The sequence below is a fragment of the Garra rufa genome, chromosome 20 (assembly GCF_049309525.1).
Source record: "Garra rufa chromosome 20, GarRuf1.0, whole genome shotgun sequence".
NCBI lineage: Eukaryota > Metazoa > Chordata > Actinopteri > Cypriniformes > Cyprinidae > Garra > Garra rufa.
The window spans coordinates 15,504,176-15,527,665 of record NC_133380.1 but is presented as its reverse complement, the minus strand read 5'-3'; the positions used below and the strand labels follow the sequence as shown (position 1 = coordinate 15,527,665).

General features: G+C 36.6%; 1 protein-coding gene across 2 annotated transcripts in view; it reads left to right on the top strand.

Annotated features, from left to right (window-relative positions):
• The window catches only part of fbln2 (fibulin 2), a 76,699-nt gene that overhangs the window by 48,032 nt on the left and 5,177 nt on the right, over positions 1–23,490 (top strand). The window contains exons 8-17 of one of the 2 annotated variants that reach the window (XM_073825959.1): positions 1,944–2,045; positions 4,547–4,687; positions 9,796–9,930; positions 15,129–15,266; positions 15,819–15,962; positions 17,120–17,248; positions 18,489–18,614; positions 19,819–19,935; positions 20,292–20,420; positions 23,016–23,139. In XM_073825959.1, the coding sequence (XP_073682060.1) occupies positions 1,944–2,045; positions 4,547–4,687; positions 9,796–9,930; positions 15,129–15,266; positions 15,819–15,962; positions 17,120–17,248; positions 18,489–18,614; positions 19,819–19,935; positions 20,292–20,420; positions 23,016–23,139 (1,285 nt within the window). The remainder of the gene's footprint in view (positions 1–1,943; positions 2,046–4,546; positions 4,688–9,795; positions 9,931–15,128; positions 15,267–15,818; positions 15,963–17,119; positions 17,249–18,488; positions 18,615–19,818; positions 19,936–20,291; positions 20,421–23,015; positions 23,140–23,490) is intronic. The other variant, XM_073825960.1, reaches the window with a different exon arrangement.

The following is a 23,490-nucleotide window of genomic DNA, read 5'->3' as shown; positions in this document are numbered from 1 at the left end:
ACGTTTTGTCTCAGAATTACGTGATACAAACTCGCAATTCTGACTTTTTGTCTCAGAATTACGTGATACAAACTCGCAATTCTGACTTTTTTCTCAGAATTATTTGAAGCAAATTCACAATTCTGACTTTTTTTTCTCAGAATTACGTGATACAAACTCGAAATTCTGACTTTTTTTCTCAGAATTACGTGATACAAACTCATAATTCTGACTTTTTTTCTCAGAATTATTTGAAGCAAATTCGCAATTCTGACTTTTTTTTTCTCAGAATTACGTGATACAAAACTCGCAATTCTGACTTTTTTCTCAGAATTATTTGAAGCAAATTCGTAATTCTGACTTTTTTCTCAGAATTATTTGAAGCAAATTCATAATTCTGACTTTTTTCTCAGAATTATTTGAAGCGAATTTGCAATTCTGACTTTTTTTCTCAGAATTGCATGATATAAACTTGCAATTACGAGAAAAAAATCAGAATTGGGAGATTTAAACTCGTAATTCTGACTTTATAGCACAATTGCGAGTTAAGTCAGAAATGTGATATATAAACTCGCAATCCTGAGAAAATGGGACATTATAACTTACAATCGCGAATTTATATCTTACAATTCTGAGTTTTTTTCTCTGAAAAACAAGTTTATATCATATTCTGAAAAAAAAGTCTGAATTGCAAGTTAATATATCACAATTCTGACTTAACAATTCGCAAATGTGTTATAAAGTCAGAATTACAAGTTTAAATCTTCCAATTCTGACGTTTTTTCATAGAATTGCATGATACAATCTCACAATTCTGACCTTTTTTCATAGAATTGAGTGAGAAAAAAGTCAGAATTGCAAGATGTAAATTCACAACTGTGAGAAAAAAGGTCAGTTGTGAGATCCAAAGCTGCAGTGACCTTTTTTATTCTTTATTCAGTGGCGGAAACGGGCCTCCATATGTATGCAACATATAAAAAAAATATTTTTTCCTTGTGATGGGACAAAATTATGCAAATGTTTTGTGTTTGGCAGAACTCAGAATCCTCTGTTTGAAATGAAGTGGTTTTTGATCAGCAGCTGGTCTATTAGTCACGTCTTGGCATAATGGGTTGTTTTGATCTGCTCATAACATTGTTCTTTCAATTGTCATGGGGTTGACACAATATTTCAACAATCTGTAACATTCTGGCACTGGGACAGAGAACTAAATTCCAGACTGTGTAGCCTCACAGGTACTGTATGGTCATTCTAATGGTCGTTCCGCACTACATATGTTATCTTAATTGAAACATGCTGCACAAAAGAGAAAAAAAACTCATCACTGACTCCTTTCCTCCTCATCCAGCAGGCCATCCAGAAGATATAGCACTTTACAAGATAAGTCTGTAGTACGCCACAAGGTTTAATGTATATCTGGTTTGGGATTGATGGTAGACTTTTAAGGACTTAAGCATTTACTGGAAGTCTGTGTCTTGTCTGGAGCACTGTCGTGTTTCTGGAGTATCAATCAGCACGGAAATGATCTGGATGTATCTGGGCGACTCATTAAGTCATGCTGATTACAGTTTAATTTTTCACTAAATCTGTTAGGGCCATATATAAGACCCATGCTCAGCCTGAGGAAGGCTGTGTGCTTTTATATCTGGGCTGTTGCTTCTAAAAAGTATAAATGTAACTATTATTTCCCCTGTGGACTATATGTAAACAGCTTTTATGTGAAATACCTTATTCAGGTCAGTACTAAATAAAAAATAACATGCATTTCATATGGTCCCTTTGTTTTGGTAAAATAATTAACATTTTGCAGATTCTGCAAGGTGTATGTAAACTTTTGACCTCAACTGTAAATGTTGCAACTTTTAATACTTAGGCTCAAGGTTCAAGTGCTTATAAGTATGAACAATAATAATAACAATAAAAGTGTGAAAGATGTATTAACTGAGTTTTACTATGGTCTGCAGGTAATGGGCCCTGCTCTCAGCATTGTTCTGTGGTTAGAGGTCTGGCCCAATGTTCCTGTTTCCCAGGATTCTCTCTAAAGGCTGATGGACACACCTGTGAAGGTAAAGTACTCTAAATTGGTCAAAACCTACACATACACAATCTCTTCTCAACGCAGCTGTCAGAAAACACTGATAAAACTGTCATCCCACACTAACCAATCCCTTATTGGACTGAGTCACTCATGTACAGCAGTTATACCCAAAGGATTATGACAAGAGATTTTTCATGGCCTGAGCATCACAGTTTTACCTGAGGATCTGCTTCCTTCAGCTTCACTGATCCACAACCAATTACTCTATTTCAGCCCTGACTACAATAATAAACAGTGACCTCAGCCCTGGCTTTGACAACTCCGCTCTCTCACAATACATCTTCCTGTCTGATTTGACGCTTTTACCACATGTTTATTTACTGTACTGATAGCGTTGCAGACGATATATTTCAAGATCTTTCCATTCCATATCCTAAACTTGTCATGGAGGGTGCCAATAAAATTTCCATGCACAGATGTTACTATAAACCGGATCAGAAATACAATATTTTGTTGCTGCAGATTTCTTTTTTTAATTGTCCAACATTGTCCAACAGCGACACCAACATGTAAAGTTACAGCGGGAGTCCGCATCTCTCTTGCCTTCCCTGAGCCCATAGAGTTTTAACAGACCTCTAAAGTGTGCAGTGAGTTTGTTGGGGGGTAATTGAGAATGAATGGGGGAAAGTCACGTGAAAGGAGGCAATGCCTCAATCGCGATATGACTGGTTATGATTGGCTGTGATTGGTTCATGCGATAAATCCCGCCTTGTGTTTGTACACATTCTGCCTTTGTAAATCAGTCTGAATGAACAATATAATGGCGTTAATGGGAAGACTCGTTTTAAAAAGTAAGTAAACAACTCACAGACTTAGATGTAACACTTTGTTACGTCAAAATAAGACTTAAAATAGCATGAAAACATGATCTGTGAGATTTTTTTTTGTGAGTAATCAGCTTGGTGAAATTGAAAGTAAATCTGACCAGTATTTACTGAGCTTTAATGACTGGTGAGCTGAAAAATTAAAAAATTATTAAACTACTAAAAATAGCTAAACATAAGTTCACAAATAAAATGTATTTAAATTGTTACTGCCTTTAGTTATTATTTTGTAATAAATGTAAAATGCTTAAAAACACTAACTTGATGAGAATCATACTTGGCTTTAAAAAAAGAATATTGATTACATTTTAATGTAAAAATATACAATAGAATTCAATATTAAAAACATTTTTACTGTCTAGATTTCTTTTACAGTTGTTTACTTTAAATTGAGAAGTATAGTGTTTAGAATATATATATACTGTACTTTTTCCTTAATTACATTTTATAGATTAATACATTTTCAATGAATCTTAGACTACTACTTTGGCTTTTTTTCACTTTTCTATCCAAAACATCCAAAGGTTTTTTTTTTTTTTTTTCATATTATAAAATCCAGTGAGGATATCAAAACCTGATGTGAATTAATACCGTTTAATGGCCTGTCAATGCTGACCAATATTAGCTGTATATCATAGAATCTGGCAAAAAATACTGTTTATGTTGCAGTCTGCTTGGCCTTTACCAAGATCTCACTGGGATCATATTCTACAATCTGACAAGCAGTGCTCGTAAAGAACAGCAAAAAATCGCAGCGCACACCAGCTTTTTACATTCTACAGCAAATGTAGAGGCAACAACTAATCATTTCACATTTTCTATTTTACATCAGCATAGGTTGAATTATTACCATGACATTCAACAATTAATACAGTTTATTTGACTGAAACATGACTTGCCTAAAGGCACAACACGAATGTCAAAATTGACTTTTTGTTCACGTTGATTCAGGAGATGTAGACTGTAAATCAGAGCAATTTTTGCATGTGAGGACAGTTTAAGAGATGATATAATCGAAATGGCTTCAGCTGAGAGGGCAGTTTTCACCGTTGAGTTATCTCTATTTCAAGAGTGTATCTCTCTCTCTCGTTCCGTGTCTCTCTGTCAAAGCGTTCCCATATGCTGAATGCGGGTGGGCAGAGACCTTGATTTCGTTTTGGCAGTAACAAAATCAAGCTTGACTGGCTTTGCTGTGGAGCCAAAGACTTAAGTCACACTCTACAGGAAACGGGGTGGATTTTTTAATGAAATGTTTTAGTATTAACTTTCATTCAATTTATGGTCAACATTTACACTTGCTCGATACGAGACTGTATATGTACTGTATATCCTCCGTCGAGTTTCTCTAGCATCTGTTTCTCTTCATAAGCCATATTCACATGGTAAACATTAGTGTTGTAGAATCGTAAAGCCAGACATGCATGCATTTTCGCCACAAAGAAAACCCACTTCGAACACCAATAAAATGGTTGATTAATTGAGAGCAAACCTCACTATTAGAAACAAAACCTGATCCGATCTCACACCTCGTAAAACGCTAGTATGAATTTATGACGGTGGAGGAGGCGTATATGTATTACATGCGTGTTTGCATCTGTGCATGTGTGTTTTTTCTTCTTCAATTGAACTGTTATGTGTACCGTAGATGTGAATGAGTGCACGAGCGGCAGACACAATTGCTCTCGGGACGAGGTGTGTGTGAACCGGGAGGGCTCCTACCAGTGTGTGCGGCTGAATGACATGTGCGATGAGGGCTTTATTCTCAACCAGAATAGAGATTGTGTGGGTAAGAGGTTTCAACTGGCACCGTGGGAGCGTTTCAGCTCACTGTCGGGGCATGTTTGTCCATCGCTTGCCCAGATAAACACACTAAAACACACAAAAGCTCATCGGCATGCTCTTACAACTAGCTCACATACATATGGTTGCATTATGCATATTATGTTTGCTCAGATTTCTCACCAGAAGCTGTGGGGCCCCGCTGAATTTGTGTTGCCTTCCTCTAGACATAACCAAAACATAGCAGGCATTAGTGGTTAGCACACACAAATGTCTCAGTCTATTACAAAACAGTTTGATTCCTGAGCTGGGTAATGGGCGTTTTGGATTGGGCCTGTAACCAAATAGCAGATATGCCATGGAGGAGCTAGAGAGAAAAGTTTGGGTGTAGGCTTTGAAAGTTATTGTTCGTTTTTACATTTTGACAGTTTTGTTATTGGTTTGAATTGATGATGAAATAAATAATACTGAGCATGTTAAACATACTGTATTTGCTCTTAAAGGAACAGTGTAGCAAAAATGTAAGTTCTGTTACTATTTAGTAGTTGTTTATTGACAAATCTTGCCCTTCTCATATTATTATTGTTTATTTAAAGTATTAAAAATATTAGAATATTAAAATTAGCTCTTTTTTATTTTATTTATTTTTTACTTTATTTTATTTTTACATTTTCATTTTAATTTAAGCTTTAGTAATTTCACATGCTTTTGTTTTTTTCTTTTAGTTTTTTTTTAAAGTACTTCTATTTAGCTTTAATTTTTATTTCAATTTAGTACTTCGATTTAATTGTACTAATTTCAGTTAATTACCCAGGCAACGTGTAATTTTAAATAAGTTTTTCATCCAATATTTATATTTTACATTTACATGCTTCTATCCAAAGTGAAAAGCAAACCAAAAGCAATTTGTCAAAGAGCCAATTATATTTGTATTATGCAAAATAGTATTTTTAGTTTTATTTCAATTACCAAAAACAGGTTTAATAGTTTTAGTTTTAGTCAAAATAACATCACTGACTCTTAAATAAGGCCAGGAATTTGGACAAAAGCTTGCAACCATCTTCGGTGTTCATCATCACGCTCTCATCTTAACCCTTATCGATCACGGCAGCACCATTGATGTAGAAATAATGTTGACAGACCATAATCCTGATGCCTTGCACTGCAGTCACATCCCTTTGCAATAGCACTAACCCTTTGCCTCCAGTCTACAGAAATGCATTATTCATCCCATGCATATCGTCTAATGCATTTCAGAGCACCACATTTTGAAGGCAATTCACCATATTGTTATGATAAAGCAAATTTTTTGAATAAGTGCCACTGCTCGTGTATGTTGATGAGGCAGCTTGTTGACACCTCTGTGCTGGATCTACAACAGAGTGAAAGAGGGTGTCAGAGCTTTTTGTGTGCCTTTTGGGGCTAAATATCATGCACATGAATGCAAGAACCTTTAAAAAAGACTCACACTGATCTCACTTGCCTGGCAACTGAAGTGTGGACCTTTAAAGGGACCATCCACTCAAATTCTGTAAATGATGACAAAATTCTGTCCTCATTTACTTACATTCATGTCATTTCTAAACACAGAAGAAGATGTTTTGAAGAATGTTCATAACCAAACAGTTTTGGTAATCATAGACTTTCATTGTATGGAGAAAAAAAACGTAGACATGTCTCATAGTCATACAGGCTTGGAATGACATAAGGGTGAGTAAATGATGAGAGAATTTTTAATTTAGGGTGAACTAACCCTTTAGGGGTGTTTGACATATGTCAAATTGAAAAATGACAACTTGAGCGGAAAATTCGCAAGACACGTTGCCGGGCAAGCCAAACGGTAAAGAGCGTATTAACGTCCAGTTTTACACGTTGCTGTTTGTTTTTTCTGCATATTTTGGACTTCCCAATGTTGCCTGGTGTGCAATTTTCATGCAGAATTGAATTACTGAATTGAATTAACACTGTTGGTGCGAGTTGAAGCGACACCAATAACATGATATTTAAATATCTAAAAATATTTTTCCAGGGGAATCCCACCCAAAAAAAAATTTGTTTAATGCGAAATGCGGATGGGCTAGTTTTGAGTAGCAATTAGGCAGTTTTTTTTTTTTTGTGAAAACTTGGCAACCCTGGGACTTCCTCAACAGGCACAGAGCAAAAAATGGTGAAAAGAAATGTTGTTAATGTGTGTGAAGACACACCGCGCAAAAAACATCCTGCGAGTAATGCGATGCAAATATTCGCTTTGCTTTTGGTGTCAAATGTAAAATGTAACAGTATTTCACTTATGATTAATTTAATGCAAGTCAATCGGAAGAGCTTATTGACACATCTGGTTTATTACATTGGTGTTTGGATGTCCTGCATATTTGGGACTTCTTTGTTATATGCAGGAATTGGTTTACTTTAACAATGTTGCCACGGTTGTTTTTCATGTCTGTAGGTTGAAGCGGCCACAATAACATAATATTTAGCCCCTAGAACGTGATTTTTACCAGTAGAATCCCTCTGAAACGTGACTAGGTTAGTTTTGAGTAGCAATTGGGCAGATAGTTATCTCAAAAAACATTATATCAAAAAACATTCTGAGAGTAATTTAGAGCGAGTAACGTGATGAGAATATTTACTTCACTTTTGGTGTACACACACCATTTAAGAATTTTTCTTCAGAAGTCATTCTAATATGTTGATTTGGTGCGTAGAAAATATTCCTTACTAATATGGTTAAAGGTTTTTTATTTAAGAATTCTTTGATGAACAGACATTCTTTTGTCACAATGTAAAAGTCTTTACTTTCACTTATGATCAATTTAATGCAAGCAAATCAACGAAGAGCTTATTGACACATCTAGTTTGACACATATTTGGGACTTCCTAGTGTTGCCAGGTCCGTGTTTTTCCCGCAGACTACTTTAACACTGTTGCCGCGCCCCACACCCCACCCCCCCAACTGGTGAACCACTCCAAAACACGATTGGACTAGTTTTGAGGTGCAATTGGGAAGGTTTTGTTGTGAAAACCTGGCAACCCTGGGACTTCCACAACAGGTACAGAGCAGCAATAGTAGTTATCTCATGACGGAAAAGATGGTAGAAAGAAATGTTGTTGTCATTCTAATATGTAACGCAATGTAAATATTTGCTTTGCTTTTGGTGTACATAAACCATTAAAAAAACTGTTTCCGGTTTGACACGTCGCCGTTTGGTTTTTCTCACATATTTGGGACTTCTCAGTGTTGCCTTGCAAAATGCGAGTTTTAGTAGCAATTGGAAAGATTTTGTTGTAAAAACCTAGCAACCCTGGGACTTCCACAACAGGTACAGAGCAGCAATAGTAGTTATCTCATGACGGAAAAAGGTAGAAGGATATGTTGTTGTTGTTGATGTGCGTGAAGACACTACTCACCATGCAAAAAAACATTCCTTGAGTAATCTAGAGCGAGTAACGCAATGTGAATATTTGCTTTGCTTTTGGTGTACATAAACCATTAAAAAAACTATTTCCGATTTGATACGTCACCGCTTTGGTTTTTCTCGCATATTTGGGACTTCTCAGTGTTTTAGTAGCAATTGGAATGGTTTTGTTGTAAAAACCTGGCAACCCTGGGAATTCCACAACAGGTACAGAGCAGAAATAGTAGTCATATCATTATGGAAAAAATAGTAGAAATGTTGTTGATGTGCCTGAAGACACTCCTCACCGCAGAAAAAAAAAACCTGCAAGTAACATACTGCGAATATTCGCTTTTGGTGTGCACACACCATGTAAGACAATTATTTTTAACATTTTTTAAGTAAAAATATGTTCCACCTGATAAATCTACAGTGAAAATAGTAAATTCATTCCCAGAAATGTTTATATATATTGTATCAAAAGTATATTTTATAGTGAATTTCTTGCGACACAGCTGCCATTTTAACTGTAAATTGAACAGTATAATTTTTAGTGACCTTTAGTTGAAAATACCCAGAATGACAGGAAATTAAACACAACAGAGGATTTTCTTTATTCCCAATTGGCTCGACACAGCAACAACCAATAGCATAAATTCAAGTTACATTCTGTTTGGAAGATGAAGGATTATTTGGACACCTTGTTTGTTTGAGATGTCCAGCAATTTTTGTGAGTCATCTGTCCTCCTTTTTTTCATCCTTTCATCCTTCTCCTTTTTCTCTCAAAACAGTTCAATAGATTTTCACATATTCACATATTTAACATATTCAAGACCATGTATTTTCATCTTGTTCAAGTTGTTTTAGACTTTCTTAACAAATCTGCAATGTTAGGTATTTTGAAATTGATACAGCCTGAACCACTTGTAATATTTGTATACTTAGGCATTGCTCTTGTCTACTCCAATATATTTAAAAATGTACGGCTGCTTCTGCACTACACAGTGACTATTATTTTGCCGCTGCCTGAAAAACGTCCACAATGTGTGGTCCCTATCATGACAACAGCGAAGTGGCTCCGATTGACCTAAAATACCAATAGTTTTCGTTTAGTTCTGGAAAGTCCAAAAATAGGTGCCCAAAAAACTTTCAAGCATTCCCATTCATCGTTTTCTCCACGGTGTTACCAGCTGTTGAGTGGAACAGATAAGCTACCATGTGCTCTTTTTTACTGTCCTAATGTGGCCAGGAGAAAGCACAAACATTTCCACCTAGTCCCCTGAAATGATTTACTCTGGCAATAGCATGACAGATTGAATCCCGTTCTTGGCCCACAAATCAGCCATTGTCTAAGCTTCAAGTAATTATTTTCTCGTCTCTCTGGGCCGCGCTGGCTTTCCAACCTTGTTTAGACTTTTTTTTCAACATAGTCCACAGTTATTGCCTTTAATAAATCTGGCCAACCGAAGATCTTGACAGTTCACCACAGTGCCAGAGCTAAAGAACGGAAAGCAAAGTGCCTTGTGTGTGCCACGTCTAATGGAAATATGCAACAGGCTCTGCCGGTCACAGTGCTGTCTTACATGCTTGCTTCTTCATCAGCTTCCGCTTCTCCATTCCAGGTTTTTGTGGATGTAACTCTTCATTTGTGTCCCTGGCTCTGTGTGAGGATGTTACAGTTTGGAGCTGAATAAAATATTGTTGTGCTTTTGCTTTGCAGATGTGAACGAGTGTGTGACGAACTCACACACCTGCCAGGCCGACGAGCGCTGCGTGAACGAAATAGGAGGGTTTGTGTGCGAGAGGCAGATCTCATGTTCGAGCGGTTACCAGCTGAGGAATGGAGTATGTGAAGGTGGGTACAATATCAACAGATGTTCACATGTACACGCACACAAAACTTTAATTTCACTAAAAGTCTCAGAGAGCATTGTTTTATTAATTCAAACACACTGAGAGTCATGTCTACATGAACTTTGCTTTTACATGAGATCAAATCAGGAGAAACATGGCAGCAGTCCAACTCTCCCCCAGCTATAAGAGCTATCCGGTGATGCATATGGACAAAATCAATAACAAATGGTCTTCCATCCTTGTCAGAGTCCTCTAGCTTACACTATTGTTCAGATCTCGGACCAGTGCCTTCATCATCTAAAAACAGCACCATCACCACTGCAGAAGAGAACCAGAAACCATGCATTAATCTGTGCAGTAAAATGCGAAATTTGCAGGCCTTCGCAGTTCGAAAGAGACCACAGCTGATTGCCTCGGGCTCTCACTTGCTAACATCTAAAGCATCCCGCACTCTGTTTTTACACAAAGCAGATGCCTAGACACATCTAACCATTGCCTTTGAAGAGAGAGAAACTTTGCAAGAGTCTCTGATTCTTGTCAGGACTTGGCTTGGTGCATGCTAATAAGTGTGGAGCGGTAATAATCATAATAAGTGACAGAATGGGAATAGTGGATTTTAACTAATTGCAGGCTTTGGGCTGTTGAAAATTCATGCTCTGTAGTTATAGTGCAGATGTAGGGTTTGGAAAGACCACTGTAAAGCTACAATTAGGGCCTTAACAATACCCATAGGTTTCAAGTTGTTAAGGGAATGGTGCTAAGATTTTATATTTTACCTAAATTCTGAAAATTGAATATAATGCATTGTAAAATGGTGTACTGGACAGTATCATGAAACATTTTTCTGTTGAATTGTCCTCTAAAACAACATGCAACGCAAGCAGTGCAGTTCACAGTTCAGTGCAGTCTAAATCATGAACAACTGTGTTCTGGTTCCTGAGTGAATCACTCACGATTCTTGAACAAATGAGTCTTATGAGTGCTTTCTTTTTTGTGAATTGAAAAATCTGCATGACCATGGTAATCTGATTCACAAACAAATCTTTCTTATGAGCTGGTTCTTTTCAGTCAACCAAAAACCTACAGGTGTGGTCTGATTCATAAACATAATGATTCATTATAAGTCAGTTCTTTTTAGTGAATCAAAAACACACATCATGACCAGTCCAGTGTGATTCATGAACGATTGACTCATTATGAGCTCATTCTTTTTTGTGAATCAAAATATCTGCATGACCATAGTAATCTGATTCCCAAACGTTAAACATTAAGTGTGACCAGTGCAGTCCAATTCATAAAAAAATGACTCATTATAAGCCAGCTCTTTTTATTGGACCAAAAACTCACAGCATGACCAGTGCAATGTGATTCATGAACAACTGACTCATTGTGAGCTAATTCTTTTTTGTGAATCAAAAAAATCTGCATGACCATGGTAATCTGATTCCCAAACGAATTACTCTTATTAATTGGTTCTTTTCAGTCAACCAAAAACATACAGGGTGACCAGGGGTCCGTTCTTCGTACGTTGCTAACTCAGTTAGCTGGATTTGATTGTTGTGGATTTGTCATCTTGGATTGTTTCGTTCTTCGATGCGCATCTCGGACTTGCTGTCATAGCAACAGGTCCGTAAACTTAAACCTGCTGCGCTCCTGGCGGGTTATGATTGGTTGAAATGGCGAAGTCACATCTGATTGGTTAAAGAGCAATGCAGACTGACGTGGGAAAAGAAAAGTATTTTGCAAGAAAGTGTAGAAAATAATTACGACGATTCACACACGAATGATGACCACAGCTACACACACATTATATATATATATATATATATATATATATATATATATATATATATACATATACATTACCGTTCAAAAGTTTGGGGTCAGTACATTTGTATTGGTTGTTTTTAAGAAATTAATACTTTTATTCACCAAGGATGTATTAAAAGTTAATAATAAATCATTTGCATTGTTATAAAAAATATATATATATATTGAATAAACACTGTACTTTTTAAACTTGTTATTCATGAAAGAATCCTGGAAAAAAAATCACAGGTTCCAAAAAATATTTGGCAGCACAACCGTTGATATTATTCAACATTGATCATTCTAATAATAAATCAGCATATTAGAATGATTTCTGAAGGATCATGTGACACTTAAGACTGGAGTAACAGCTGATAAAAATTCAGCTTTTCATCACAGCAATAAATTCTATTTTAAAGTATTTTAAAATAAATAAAAAAACATTATTTTATATTGTAAAACCATTACTGTTTTTTTTCTGTATTTTTAATCAAATAAATGCAGCCTTGATGAGTATAAGAGACTTCTTTAAAGACTATTACAAGTCTTACTGACCCCAAACTTTTGAACGGTAGTGTATATAAAAAAATATAAATAAAATAACATATCAAGGAAAAAACATGTAACATGGGCAGCACTAACACATTTAATTTTTCACTACTTTTTGCCAGCCCTCTCTCCTGGCTTTTGCAGCATTTGCTGTGTTTCCCGGTGTCTGTATTAAAGTTTGAAATTCTCCATAACTCTCTAATAAAAGCTCTTGCTCCGCTTGAGAAAAAAATTGAGCTCGGTCTTTTGCCATTTCATCAACCAATCAAAGGGGTTGTGATCAGTGTTTCTACTATCGATACATATCGCCTTTTAAACCAATGCATGAACGCGCAATAATCATAGACAACTCAATCCAGCCATACTAATTATCAACAACAGGTGTGCCCAAAGAACCAAATTAGCCACATAGTAATTAGCACGATGATCTCATCTTAGATGTGTCAATTCATCTCGGGTGTATCAACGGACCCCTGTGCAGTCCAATTCATAAACAAATGATTCATTATAAGTCATTATAAGTTCTTTTTAGTGATTAAAAAACGCACAGCAGTGTGATTCATGAACAATTCACTCATTATGAGCTGATTCTTTTTTGTAAATCAAAATATCACAATTCTCAAACGAATCACTCTTATGAGCTGGTTCTTTTTACTGAACCAAAAACATACAGTACAAGGGGCCGTTCACATGTCGCGCCTAAAAACGCGTGGAAAACGCTAGGCGCGCCGCTTTCTTCCTTATCAACAAAGCGCTCGGGCGCTTGCGCTCCGGAAGCGTCTGCCGTTTCTAAGCAACCATCAGCTGCGCTCTTGCTCCAAACCTATGCGTCTCCATGCATTGTTTCTTCTATTAGCGTCAAAATAATGGGGGCTTGACAAATCATAAAGTTCAGGAAATCCCTGGACCACAATGATGAGCTGCTCCTCCATGTTTCTGCTGAGGTTTCAATGTAACGGAAAAACGTGAGGAAGCTGATTGGTTGGTTCATGTCACATGACCTGCGGTGCGCTTGCGGCATTCTGCAAAGTTGAGATGTTTTTATCTCGATGCAGCGCGGACGCACCTGGAAAAAACGAGCGCATCGCGACCGCGTCGCTTCCATTATGCGTGCGCAAGCCGCGCATCTACATTTGAAATAACAAAATTGAGCGCGCAAAAAATGTGAACGGCCCCTAACCCATGTAGCCGATTCATGACCAAAATACTTATTAAAAGCCAGTTCTTTTTACTGAATCAAAAACACATAGCATGACGAGTACAATGTGATTGATAAACAAATGGTTCATTATGAGCTGATTCTTTTTTGTGAATCAAAAAATTCATGACCAAAAGACTCATTACCTATAAGCCAGTTCTTTTTAGTGTATCACACTGCATGACCAGTGCAATGCGATTCATGAACAAATGAATCATTATGAGCTGATTTTTTATTTATTTATTTGTTTTATTTTTTTGTGAATCAAAAAATCTACATAACCATGGTTAAACCACGTTAAGCTGTTTCCTTATGGATTTCTATGGGGGACGCTTAACGTGATGTTATTCACTTTATATGCTGAATAAGAGCTCATTCTTTTGACAGCAGAAAGTGTTTATTATAAGTAAAATTTTACAGAAGGTTGGTTTTCCCCGGTCGTTGTTACGATACGTTAAGCTTTTTTTTTTTTTTTTTGTATAATGGACTTCTATGGGGGGCGATCACTTTATATGCTGAATAAGAGCTCGTTCTTTTGACAGCAGCAGGTGTTTATTATAAGTAAAATTTAACAGAAGTTTGGTCTTCCCTGGTCTCTGTTGAGGTACGTTAAACCATGTTAAGCTGTTTCCTTATAATGGGCTTCTATGGGGGAGAAAACGCTTAACGTGATATTATTCACTTTATCTGTGAAATAAGGGCTCGTTCTTTTGATAGTACTTAGTGTTTGATCCAAGCAAGGTTTGACAGAAATTTGGGGTTTCTTGGTCGTTTTTTACGTAGCCTACGTTAAGCCACGTTAAGCGTTTTTCACGTTAAGCGTTTTAGAACGTCCCTTCATTAACAAACCAAAAACAAACAGTGTGATCAGTGCAGTCTGATTCATAAAGAAATTATTTATTATAAGCCAGTTCAAGTGAATCAAAAACAAACAGCATGATGTGATTCATAAATAAATGAGTCTTATAATTATTTTCTGATTATTTTCTTTAAATGAATCACATGATAGTAATCAATGTCCTGAATAAATCCCTGTTATGATATTTTAATAAATGTGAGTTCAAAGACAGGTTTGAATCCTTCTTTGAACTCAGAATGGTTACTGAACCAACATTTGACTCGTTTACTGAACTGCAGGTTATTGCTTTCAGACATGTCTGTAAAGATGAAGAATGTTTTATCTCAGTATTTGTGAAATACAAATTAATTTTGTTTTTACTTTAATACTTTAATAGCATGCAATTGTGGATGACTGTGGAGAAACTAGGGTTTGATCCTGTGAGATCATCTGCCTTGAAGTGTGAGCATGCGTTCCTGGCCTGTTATTGAGCCACAGTGCCACCTACAGTGAAGTTCTAACTTGTAATTGAGTCCTGTTGTGATCTCTGTCCAAACCCTTCTCCTCCATCAGATGTCTCAGATGAGCCCCGTCTATTCATTATGCTGCTATGCTTGCCAGATTTGGGGAGATTTACAGATTTTCATAAAGGTTTTAAGAGAGGAAACTTCATTTGTCTGGACCTTCTAACAGCATCAGTCTCAAAAGCTAAACAAATCTATCAGAGCAGGAACCTGACTGGGTGGCGTCTTGCTGTCCAATCCTCTGGCCTTTGTTGACATCTGGTGCACTCTTTCTTTTCTAGACATCGATGAGTGTGTTATGCGAACCCATAACTGTGGGACGGGCTTCCAGTGCCAGAATACAGATGGCTCTTTCACGTGTAACCCGAAGCAACGCTGCCTCACAGGCTTCACACAGGACTCACACGGCAACTGCATTGGTAAGATTGGGAAGAGCCGGCTTTAGAGTCACTCAGTGCCCCCTAGTGGACAGATGCATGAAGAATACTAAAATCTGAAAATGCAAATCACACTCCCATTAAGCAAAGACACTATTATACTTTTTTTTTTAATGAAAGTTGCTTTTATATTTTCATTTGCCTGTACTTTTATGACTTTAATGCTTTTAATGGGGCAGCCGTGGCCTAATGGTTAGAGATTCGGACTTGTAACCCAAAGGTTGCAGGTTCGAGTCTCAGGTCCGGCAGGGATTGTAGGTGGGGGGAGTGAATGTACAGCACTCTCTCCACCCTCAATACCACGACTGAGGTGAGTCCCTTGAGCAAGGAACCGATCCCCCAACTGCTCCCCGGGCGCCGCAGCAATGGCTGCCCACTGCTCCGGGTGTGTGTTCACGGTGTGTGTGTGCTCACTACTGTGTGTGTGCACTTGGATGGGTTAAATGCAGAGCACAAATTCCTTGTATGGGTTACCATACTTGGCCTCACTCACCCCCTTTCCTTCCTTCCTTCCTTTCTCTGACTTTATTTTAGACATCGACGAATGCAGCAGTGTGAGAGAACCATGTACGACCGGCTTTAACTGCATAAATACTGTGGGCTCTTACACATGTCAGCGCAAGATTATCATGTGCAGTCGGGGTTACCATTCCAGCCCTGACGGAGCACGATGTGTTGGTGAGGACGCACATAAATATACACACCTATACCTAATTCTTACAACTTCCTAAACTTAACCCATTCAGAGAACTTTATTGGTTTAAAAAATAAATGAATATTTTTTTATAGATATATATTTATTATAAAAAAAATTTCATACTTGTTTGTTGGTTTCCAGTTTTTACCTAACATTTCTTCAGAAATTTCTTTTTAAGGGATAGTTCACCCTTTAAAATCTATGACAATTCTGTCCAAATGACTAAAAAGCACAATAAAAATGTATAAGTATTATTAATATAATATTATAGTATTTATTACATTTTTAATTGATGTAGCTTTTATTTTTAGATTTTTAGTTTTTTTTGTCATTTTGTTTTGTGCTTTTATCATTTTTATTGGCTTTTAAGTATTTCTATTTAGCTTCAATTTATTTGTATTTTAATTTTACTTGTGATACTTTTTCCTTTTTTATTTCTGATAGTTTTCAAGACTTTTTAGATAAATTTTTTTTTATTTCAGCTTAATTAAAAATTAATAAAGACTATTCCTTAAATTCTATCTTTAATTACTCAACCTCATTTGGTCCAAATCCGTAACACCTTTGTTCATCTTCAAAACACAAAATAGGATATTTTTGATGAAATCCAAGAGCTTTCTGACCCTGCATAGACAGCAACACAACTGACATGTTCAAGGCCTAGAAAGGTAGTAGAGACATTGTTAAAATAGTGCATGTGACGTCTGTGGTAGTTGTGTTGCTGTCTATGCAGGGTTAGAAAGCACTCAGATTTAATCAGAAATATCTTAATTTGTGTTCTGAAGATGAACGAAGGTCTTACAGATTTGAAATGACATAGAATGACAGAATTTTAATTTTTGAGTGAACTGTTCCTTTAGAGCGAGGCTTGACTAAAGCCAGTTCGTTGTTCAAACAACATACCAAAGAAGTACTGTGGCAATACCGTGGTAAATAGTATGAGATGGTAATACCATGATGCTGTATAACAACCTTATTCATGTACCAAAGAACCTCAAAAAATACTGTGCTACTGTGATACATGTCCAAAGTACAACCACACTAGTAGCATGGCACTTTTTGTTACCATTTCTGTATGCATAAGCTAACTGGACTTGTAAAGTCTGTAAGAACTTGTAAGACTGTTGAATATGTACAGATGTAGATGAATGTCAGACGGGCACCCACCGCTGTGGAGAGGGCCAAATCTGTCACAACCTGCCCGGCAGCTACCGCTGTGACTGCCAAACCGGCTACCAGTACGACGCCATTCGCCAGCTCTGTGTGGGTGCGTATCAACACATGCATTCACACACACAACAAATACACATCCAAAACACATCTTCAGTCAGAATAGCAAGTTCACACAGTAGGCCTCGTAAACAAAACTTCACTTCAAAACGACCTTACAAAATACTACGCAAAATAAGTTTTTCAACAAAAGTCAGAAAAACTGACCTCAATTCAATTTTTATCTATTTTTGCAAGCATCTTAAAGGATAGTTGACTTCAATAGGGATCAACGGTTTGAAGGTCCAAATTGCAGTTTCAGTGCAGCTTCAAAGGGCTCTACACGATCCCAGCTGAGAAATAAGGGTCTTATCTAGTGAAACAAACGGTCATTTTCTAAAAAAAAATACACATTTACATACTTTTTAACCACAAAATCTTGTTTTGCACTAGCTTGACTTCACGCATTGTATAATCACGTTGGAAAAGTCACGCACGGTTAGTTCTTCGTCTGTGTACTTTGGTTCAGAAAGGTGGTATAGGACGTAAAACATCTAATTTTCTCCTCCAACTTCAAAATTTTCTCCTCCAACATCATTGTTTTACTTTTTTTTTGTAAAGGGCCTTTGACTTTCTTTGCACGTTCGCTTTGTAAACACTGGGTTGACACTTTTTGCCTACAAAAGTTAGTGTAAGACAAGCATTTGTGGTTGAAAAGTATATAATTTATTTAATTTTTTTAAGAAAATCACTGATCGTTTTGCTAGATAAGACCCTTATTCCTCGGCTGGGATCATGTAGAGCCCATTGAAGCTGCACTGAAACTGCAAGTTGGACCTTCAACCAGTTGATCCCCATTAAAGTCCACTATATGGAGAAAAATCCTGGAATGTTTTCCTCAAAAACCGTAATTTCTTTTTGACTGAAGAAAGAAAGACATGAATGTCTTGATTGACATAGGGAGTAAATTATGAGGAAATTTTTATTCTGGAAGTGAACTAATCCTCTAAACCAAAGCTGCATAATAAAGCACTTTAAGGGTTTAAAAACAGTTTGGATACCGTGACTAAATTACCAAAAGGATGTCGTCTTTTCTGTGGTTAGCCAGACTAACAGTTTGCATATAGATGAAGCTGACAGCAGCTCATGCTCCATAGAACATGCAGATTATCCTAATCTCTTATCTCCTGCTCCTATAGCACACTGAAAGAAGACAGCAAGACAGGAGAAAGAGATGCTCCTCAGGCTACAGTATGTTTGTAAACTAATGCAGTTCTCTGCATCTTTTCTTCTGGCAGATGTAAATGAGTGTTGGCGGTACCCGGGCCGCCTGTGTGCCCAGACCTGTGATAACACGCCGGGCTCCTACCAGTGCTCCTGTACCACTGGCTTCTCCCTGGCCTTTGATGGCAAGAACTGTGAAGGTACATCCATTTGCACTAACAGAATTGAACACGGATCAGTCTGGCTGCGAAGAATGTGTTGTGTTCTGACAGTATGAATGCTCTTTCTTTCCAATTAAAGCGAGACACGAATAGAGTGCAAAACAAAAATAGACAAGTGAGCTGTCAGCTGAAGAGTTTTCTAGGGGACTGAAACACACTTTTTTACTAGTTCCATCACGGACAGATTCATTTATTTATTCAGAGTTTGTTTCAAGGACTTGGCGGGTGACATAGCCTGAGGAACTTTTCATGAGGTGACTCTTAGTTCGGTTTCAGAGGGACAACGGTATTAAAATAAAAATACACTCCATGTGTCGTTTTGCAGAATTAGTAGTTTAATACAACAATTTTCATGGACATGACAGTTTGTTGATTGTCATGTTCTCCAGCATGATCTGAGAAGGTGCTTTAATGGAGGAAGAGCGTTGGACCATTTGTTTACATGCTTTGTATGTCAATGTAATTTGATTGGTGACCTAGAAGTAGTGTAGAATTATAAATAATATTATTTTTTCATCCATTTGTTACCCTGCACTACAAAACCAGTCATAAGGGTAGCTTTTTTGAAATTGAGGAAGTTAGGAAAGGTTTGTTAGGACAGGACAATATGTGGCCGAAATACAACTATTTGAAAATCTGGAATCTGAGGGTGCAAAAAAAAAATCAAAATTGAGCAAAGTTGAGAAAATTGCCTTTAAGGTTGTCCAAATGAAGTTCTTAGCATATCATATTACTAATCACAAATTAATTTTTGGTATATTTACGGTAGGAAATTTACAAAATATCTTCATGGAACTTGATCTTTATTTAATATGCTAATGATTTTTGGCATTAAAGAAAAAAATACAATACAATGTATTTTTTGGCTATTTATGACTGATTTTGTGGTCCAGGGTCACATTTTATGAAATCTGTTATTAGCTTATTATTAATCTAATTTAAATGTATTATTTTATAATAATTAATAATTATTTATTTTATTATATTTTTACAGCCTAAAACCAGGTTTTAATTAGATTTTGAATCCTAAATTTTCACTGTGGTGTCAGACATTTGGACCCCACTGTATATTTGCACTAAAATGACACGCTGCCAATGTGCACAACACAGTAATAATTTATGCAAATTTGATCAAACACCATTCTTAATCCAAAAACGTGATGTTTTGTGTGTTCTCTCATAGATGTTAATGAATGTGACAACAATCCGTGCAGTCAGGAGTGTGCAAACATTTACGGCTCTTACCAGTGTTATTGCCGAGTAGGCTACTACCTGAAAGAGGACGGGCACACGTGTGAAGGTGAAGTGTTTTTCAGTGTCCTTAAGATGGAAAGTAGACTAAAATTAGCCTTCATTCCATTCGTACCCATTAGGTTTAAAACACAAGGGCACATTCAAATTATACTGTATGTTGATTAAAGAGATGATGGAGATCCTCTAATGGGGATATGAGATCGATAATGTCTTGAATATTTTAATAAGGATGGATTTTTTTTCAGCACAGTGTAGCAATTAGTCTATTGTTGGCACCTTTTCGTATACACATATCTTTTTGATAAATGGACAAATCCATCTCACAGTGGTTTGTTGTGTTGTTTTTTATACATGGCTAGTGTTCTCAGCGATAAAGATGAAATGCTGTTATTTGTTCTCTAGATATTGACGAGTGCTCACAAAGCATTGGAAACCTCTGTGCGTTCCAGTGTGTGAACGTCCCAGGTAGCTATAACTGTGCCTGTCCTCCCGATGGCTACTCTATGACACCTAATGGACGCACTTGTCAAGGTAACACTAAAGTGATGTATTACTTTATCATATTGCATATGTCTTTGCTACAACTTCTGTAGAAATAAAAGCACATAGCATAAGACTCAATGTTCATTTATAACTCTAAAAGGGATAGCCCTCCCCATCATTTACTCACTCGTATTCTTTTTTCAAAAGAACAAAAGAAGATATTCTGAAGAATGTTGATAACTAGGGATGTAACGATATTATAAATAATATAATCTCTATATTATCATGGTCACATGATGATATGAACGATAGGTCTTCAAAGCTAAAAGTGTAGTTTTTAAAATATATTTAAACTTCTTATTTTTACATAAAAGGTCTTTAAAGTTGTGTTTTAGGCCACTATGCTGTGGCACAGTATTTGTCAAACAAACTTAAAAACGTAATCCCTTTATCAAGTCTGTTTTCTCTGCACGTTTCAGAGTGAAGCACACTCTTCGTTTAGGTGATCAGCTTGTGATCCGGTGTTTTCCGCGCCTCAAAATGGCTCAGTTCACAGTGAATTTGTTTGTTGCATGTGATGTGACTTTAGTGTGTGTTTGGTAATGCAACGGCCACCAGTTATGCTTTATTTTTGTGGCAGATGATTATTTCATTTCAATTTCAGCATTTCAATAGATTTGTAGCTGGAGTTTTCCATCAAAATAAAAGCTTAAATGCGCAGTATGAATTGCTGACAGCTAGCGGTTTAAATAGGTAATGTTACTGCAGTCCAAATTCAAAATATCTCTTTCAAGTTTGGAAATAATGAAAGAAGCATTGTAATTTCCTTACTGTAGTGTATCGCAAAAATAATATACCTAATTATTAATTTTCATTTATAATTGTTTTACAGTATATGGTTATTACTGTCATTCATGTTTTTATTATATTTTAATTAGTTTGGCTTCGTAAATAGACAGTATGTCACAAATAAAAAGAGGGTTGTTTCCCCTTTAAAGTTCAGGTACAAGTCAAATCACTTCTTAGTTGAGAACATGGGTTGGAGCTTTTAATTTTGAACTCTCAAAGTGCATTAGATTAAACCTTTTAAATTTTAGACTTTAAATATTTTTGATATTGTTACATCCCTATTGTTATCAAACAGTTTTGGTTCCCATTGACTTTCATTGTAAAGTGAGTCAAACTAGTTTAGCTAGAAGCATTCTACAAAACATGACATTAAGGACAAGTAAATAATGGCAGAACTTTTATTTTTGGGTGGTCTATGACTTTAAGGGCTTTTGTTATGTTGATTTATGTTGTATTATCTTAGTTTATTTTTCAGCGTGCATTAATTATTTGGCGCAATGGACCCAAGTTTTTGGACCCTTTTCACATCACATATCAAATCTAAAAGGCATCTATTTTCAATAAACTTAAGGAAATAATCAAAAAGTGGAAAATAAAGTGCCTTTGATGGAGGTAGAAGGGTAGGTGTAGGCAGGGATTTATTGTCCCAATAAGGTAATATTGATTTAATAATTTAAATAATAATGATAATTTATGCTCAATACTATACTATTGCATACTGTTATAATTTACTACAATAATAAGGTGCAAGTATCTGCCAACTAAGTAGTATAAATAGCATCTAAATAATATTATTGCAAAGAAATTATTATTTTTACATAGTGCACTTAGTGTAAAATATCATCTATCACTATGTTATGTTGTCATTTTATCTTTTTAGCAGTGACCTAGACACGAGTGAGACTAATCAAAAACCTACCTGATCTCATGACAAAAATGTACCTCTGGTAACTTTTTCACAAGACTAAATAAACAAGCTAAAACGAGATGCTTGGACATTCTACTAAATATCTCCTCTGTGTTTTGCACGAGAAAGAAATGCATATGGATTTGGAATGACACAAGGTTGAAGAAACAGAATTTTTAGATGAGCGGAGCTTTAAACTCTGGTTCATATTCTAGCCAGCACCTTTCTAAAGCAAAAAGCTACAAACTCAATTCCGAGCCTTAATTTCTCTAATTGGCACATTGTGTTGCGAGGAGCTACCCTCAGGTTCAACACAGCGCTGCTTGGTGTCCTCCATCGCTCTCCGAAAGATCACGAAATTGACGAAACTCCCTCAGGCTCTCAAGATAGGAAAGTCGATGAGAGGTGAAGAAGAGCCTGTACATGCTCCCGGAGGTTAGCGCTAGCCTGCACCAAACGAATTAGTCTGCGGATTGGAGCCGGCGAGCTGTAACGAGGACTTTGCTTTTGTAAAATGAGATGCATAATTAATTACTTCTGGAGGGGCCAAAATTGACTCCTACCCGAATGAAGCCTGGCGTTTAGTCACCGCAGACATCAGTCGCCCCTGACAACCCTGCCAACATTGATTGGGGCCAGGTAAAATTTAACATGCGCTGCCATTTAGATATTTATTTATGTAATAAAGCCTTACAAAAGTCAAATAGTTTACTTTTGATTCACTATTGAATTCCCATTTAGTCTTTTTTATGTTAGAAGTGAGAACTAAAACGAATAATTAGGAAAGGAGTAATGACATAAAAGTTTTAAGGAGTCTCAGAAGCCAGTTCTCAATCGAAATGGTTATATAACATCTATTTAGCTGTTGTCTTCTCTTTCTTTCTCAGATATTGATGAATGTGACATTGGATCGCACAATTGCTCTGCTTCCCAGACCTGCTTCAACATCCAAGGAGGCTTCCGTTGCTTGTCATTTGCATGTCCAGACAACTACAGGAGAGTGTCGGACACGTAAGTATGGCCTGCTGATTTTCTTCCCAATCACATTTATCATGCAGAACACATGTGGGCTCCAACGGTGAACCTGCCAGCAAGGCTGGACCCTGTCCAACTTACCATAGTAATCAGAAGTTTTATAATACTTAAAAGGATAGCTCACTCAAATGAACATTCTTTCATCATTTAAGGCCTGTTTACACCAAGAACAATAACTAAAGATATATATAACAATAACTACAGACTCACAAAAAGGTTGTGTTTATTACAAGCACGCACAGCAGTTATGTCAGCTGTTAGTTTAAATGCTCAAGCTCTTTAAAGCAGGATATATTCTGATTGGCTGTCAGTGTTTGATCATTCATC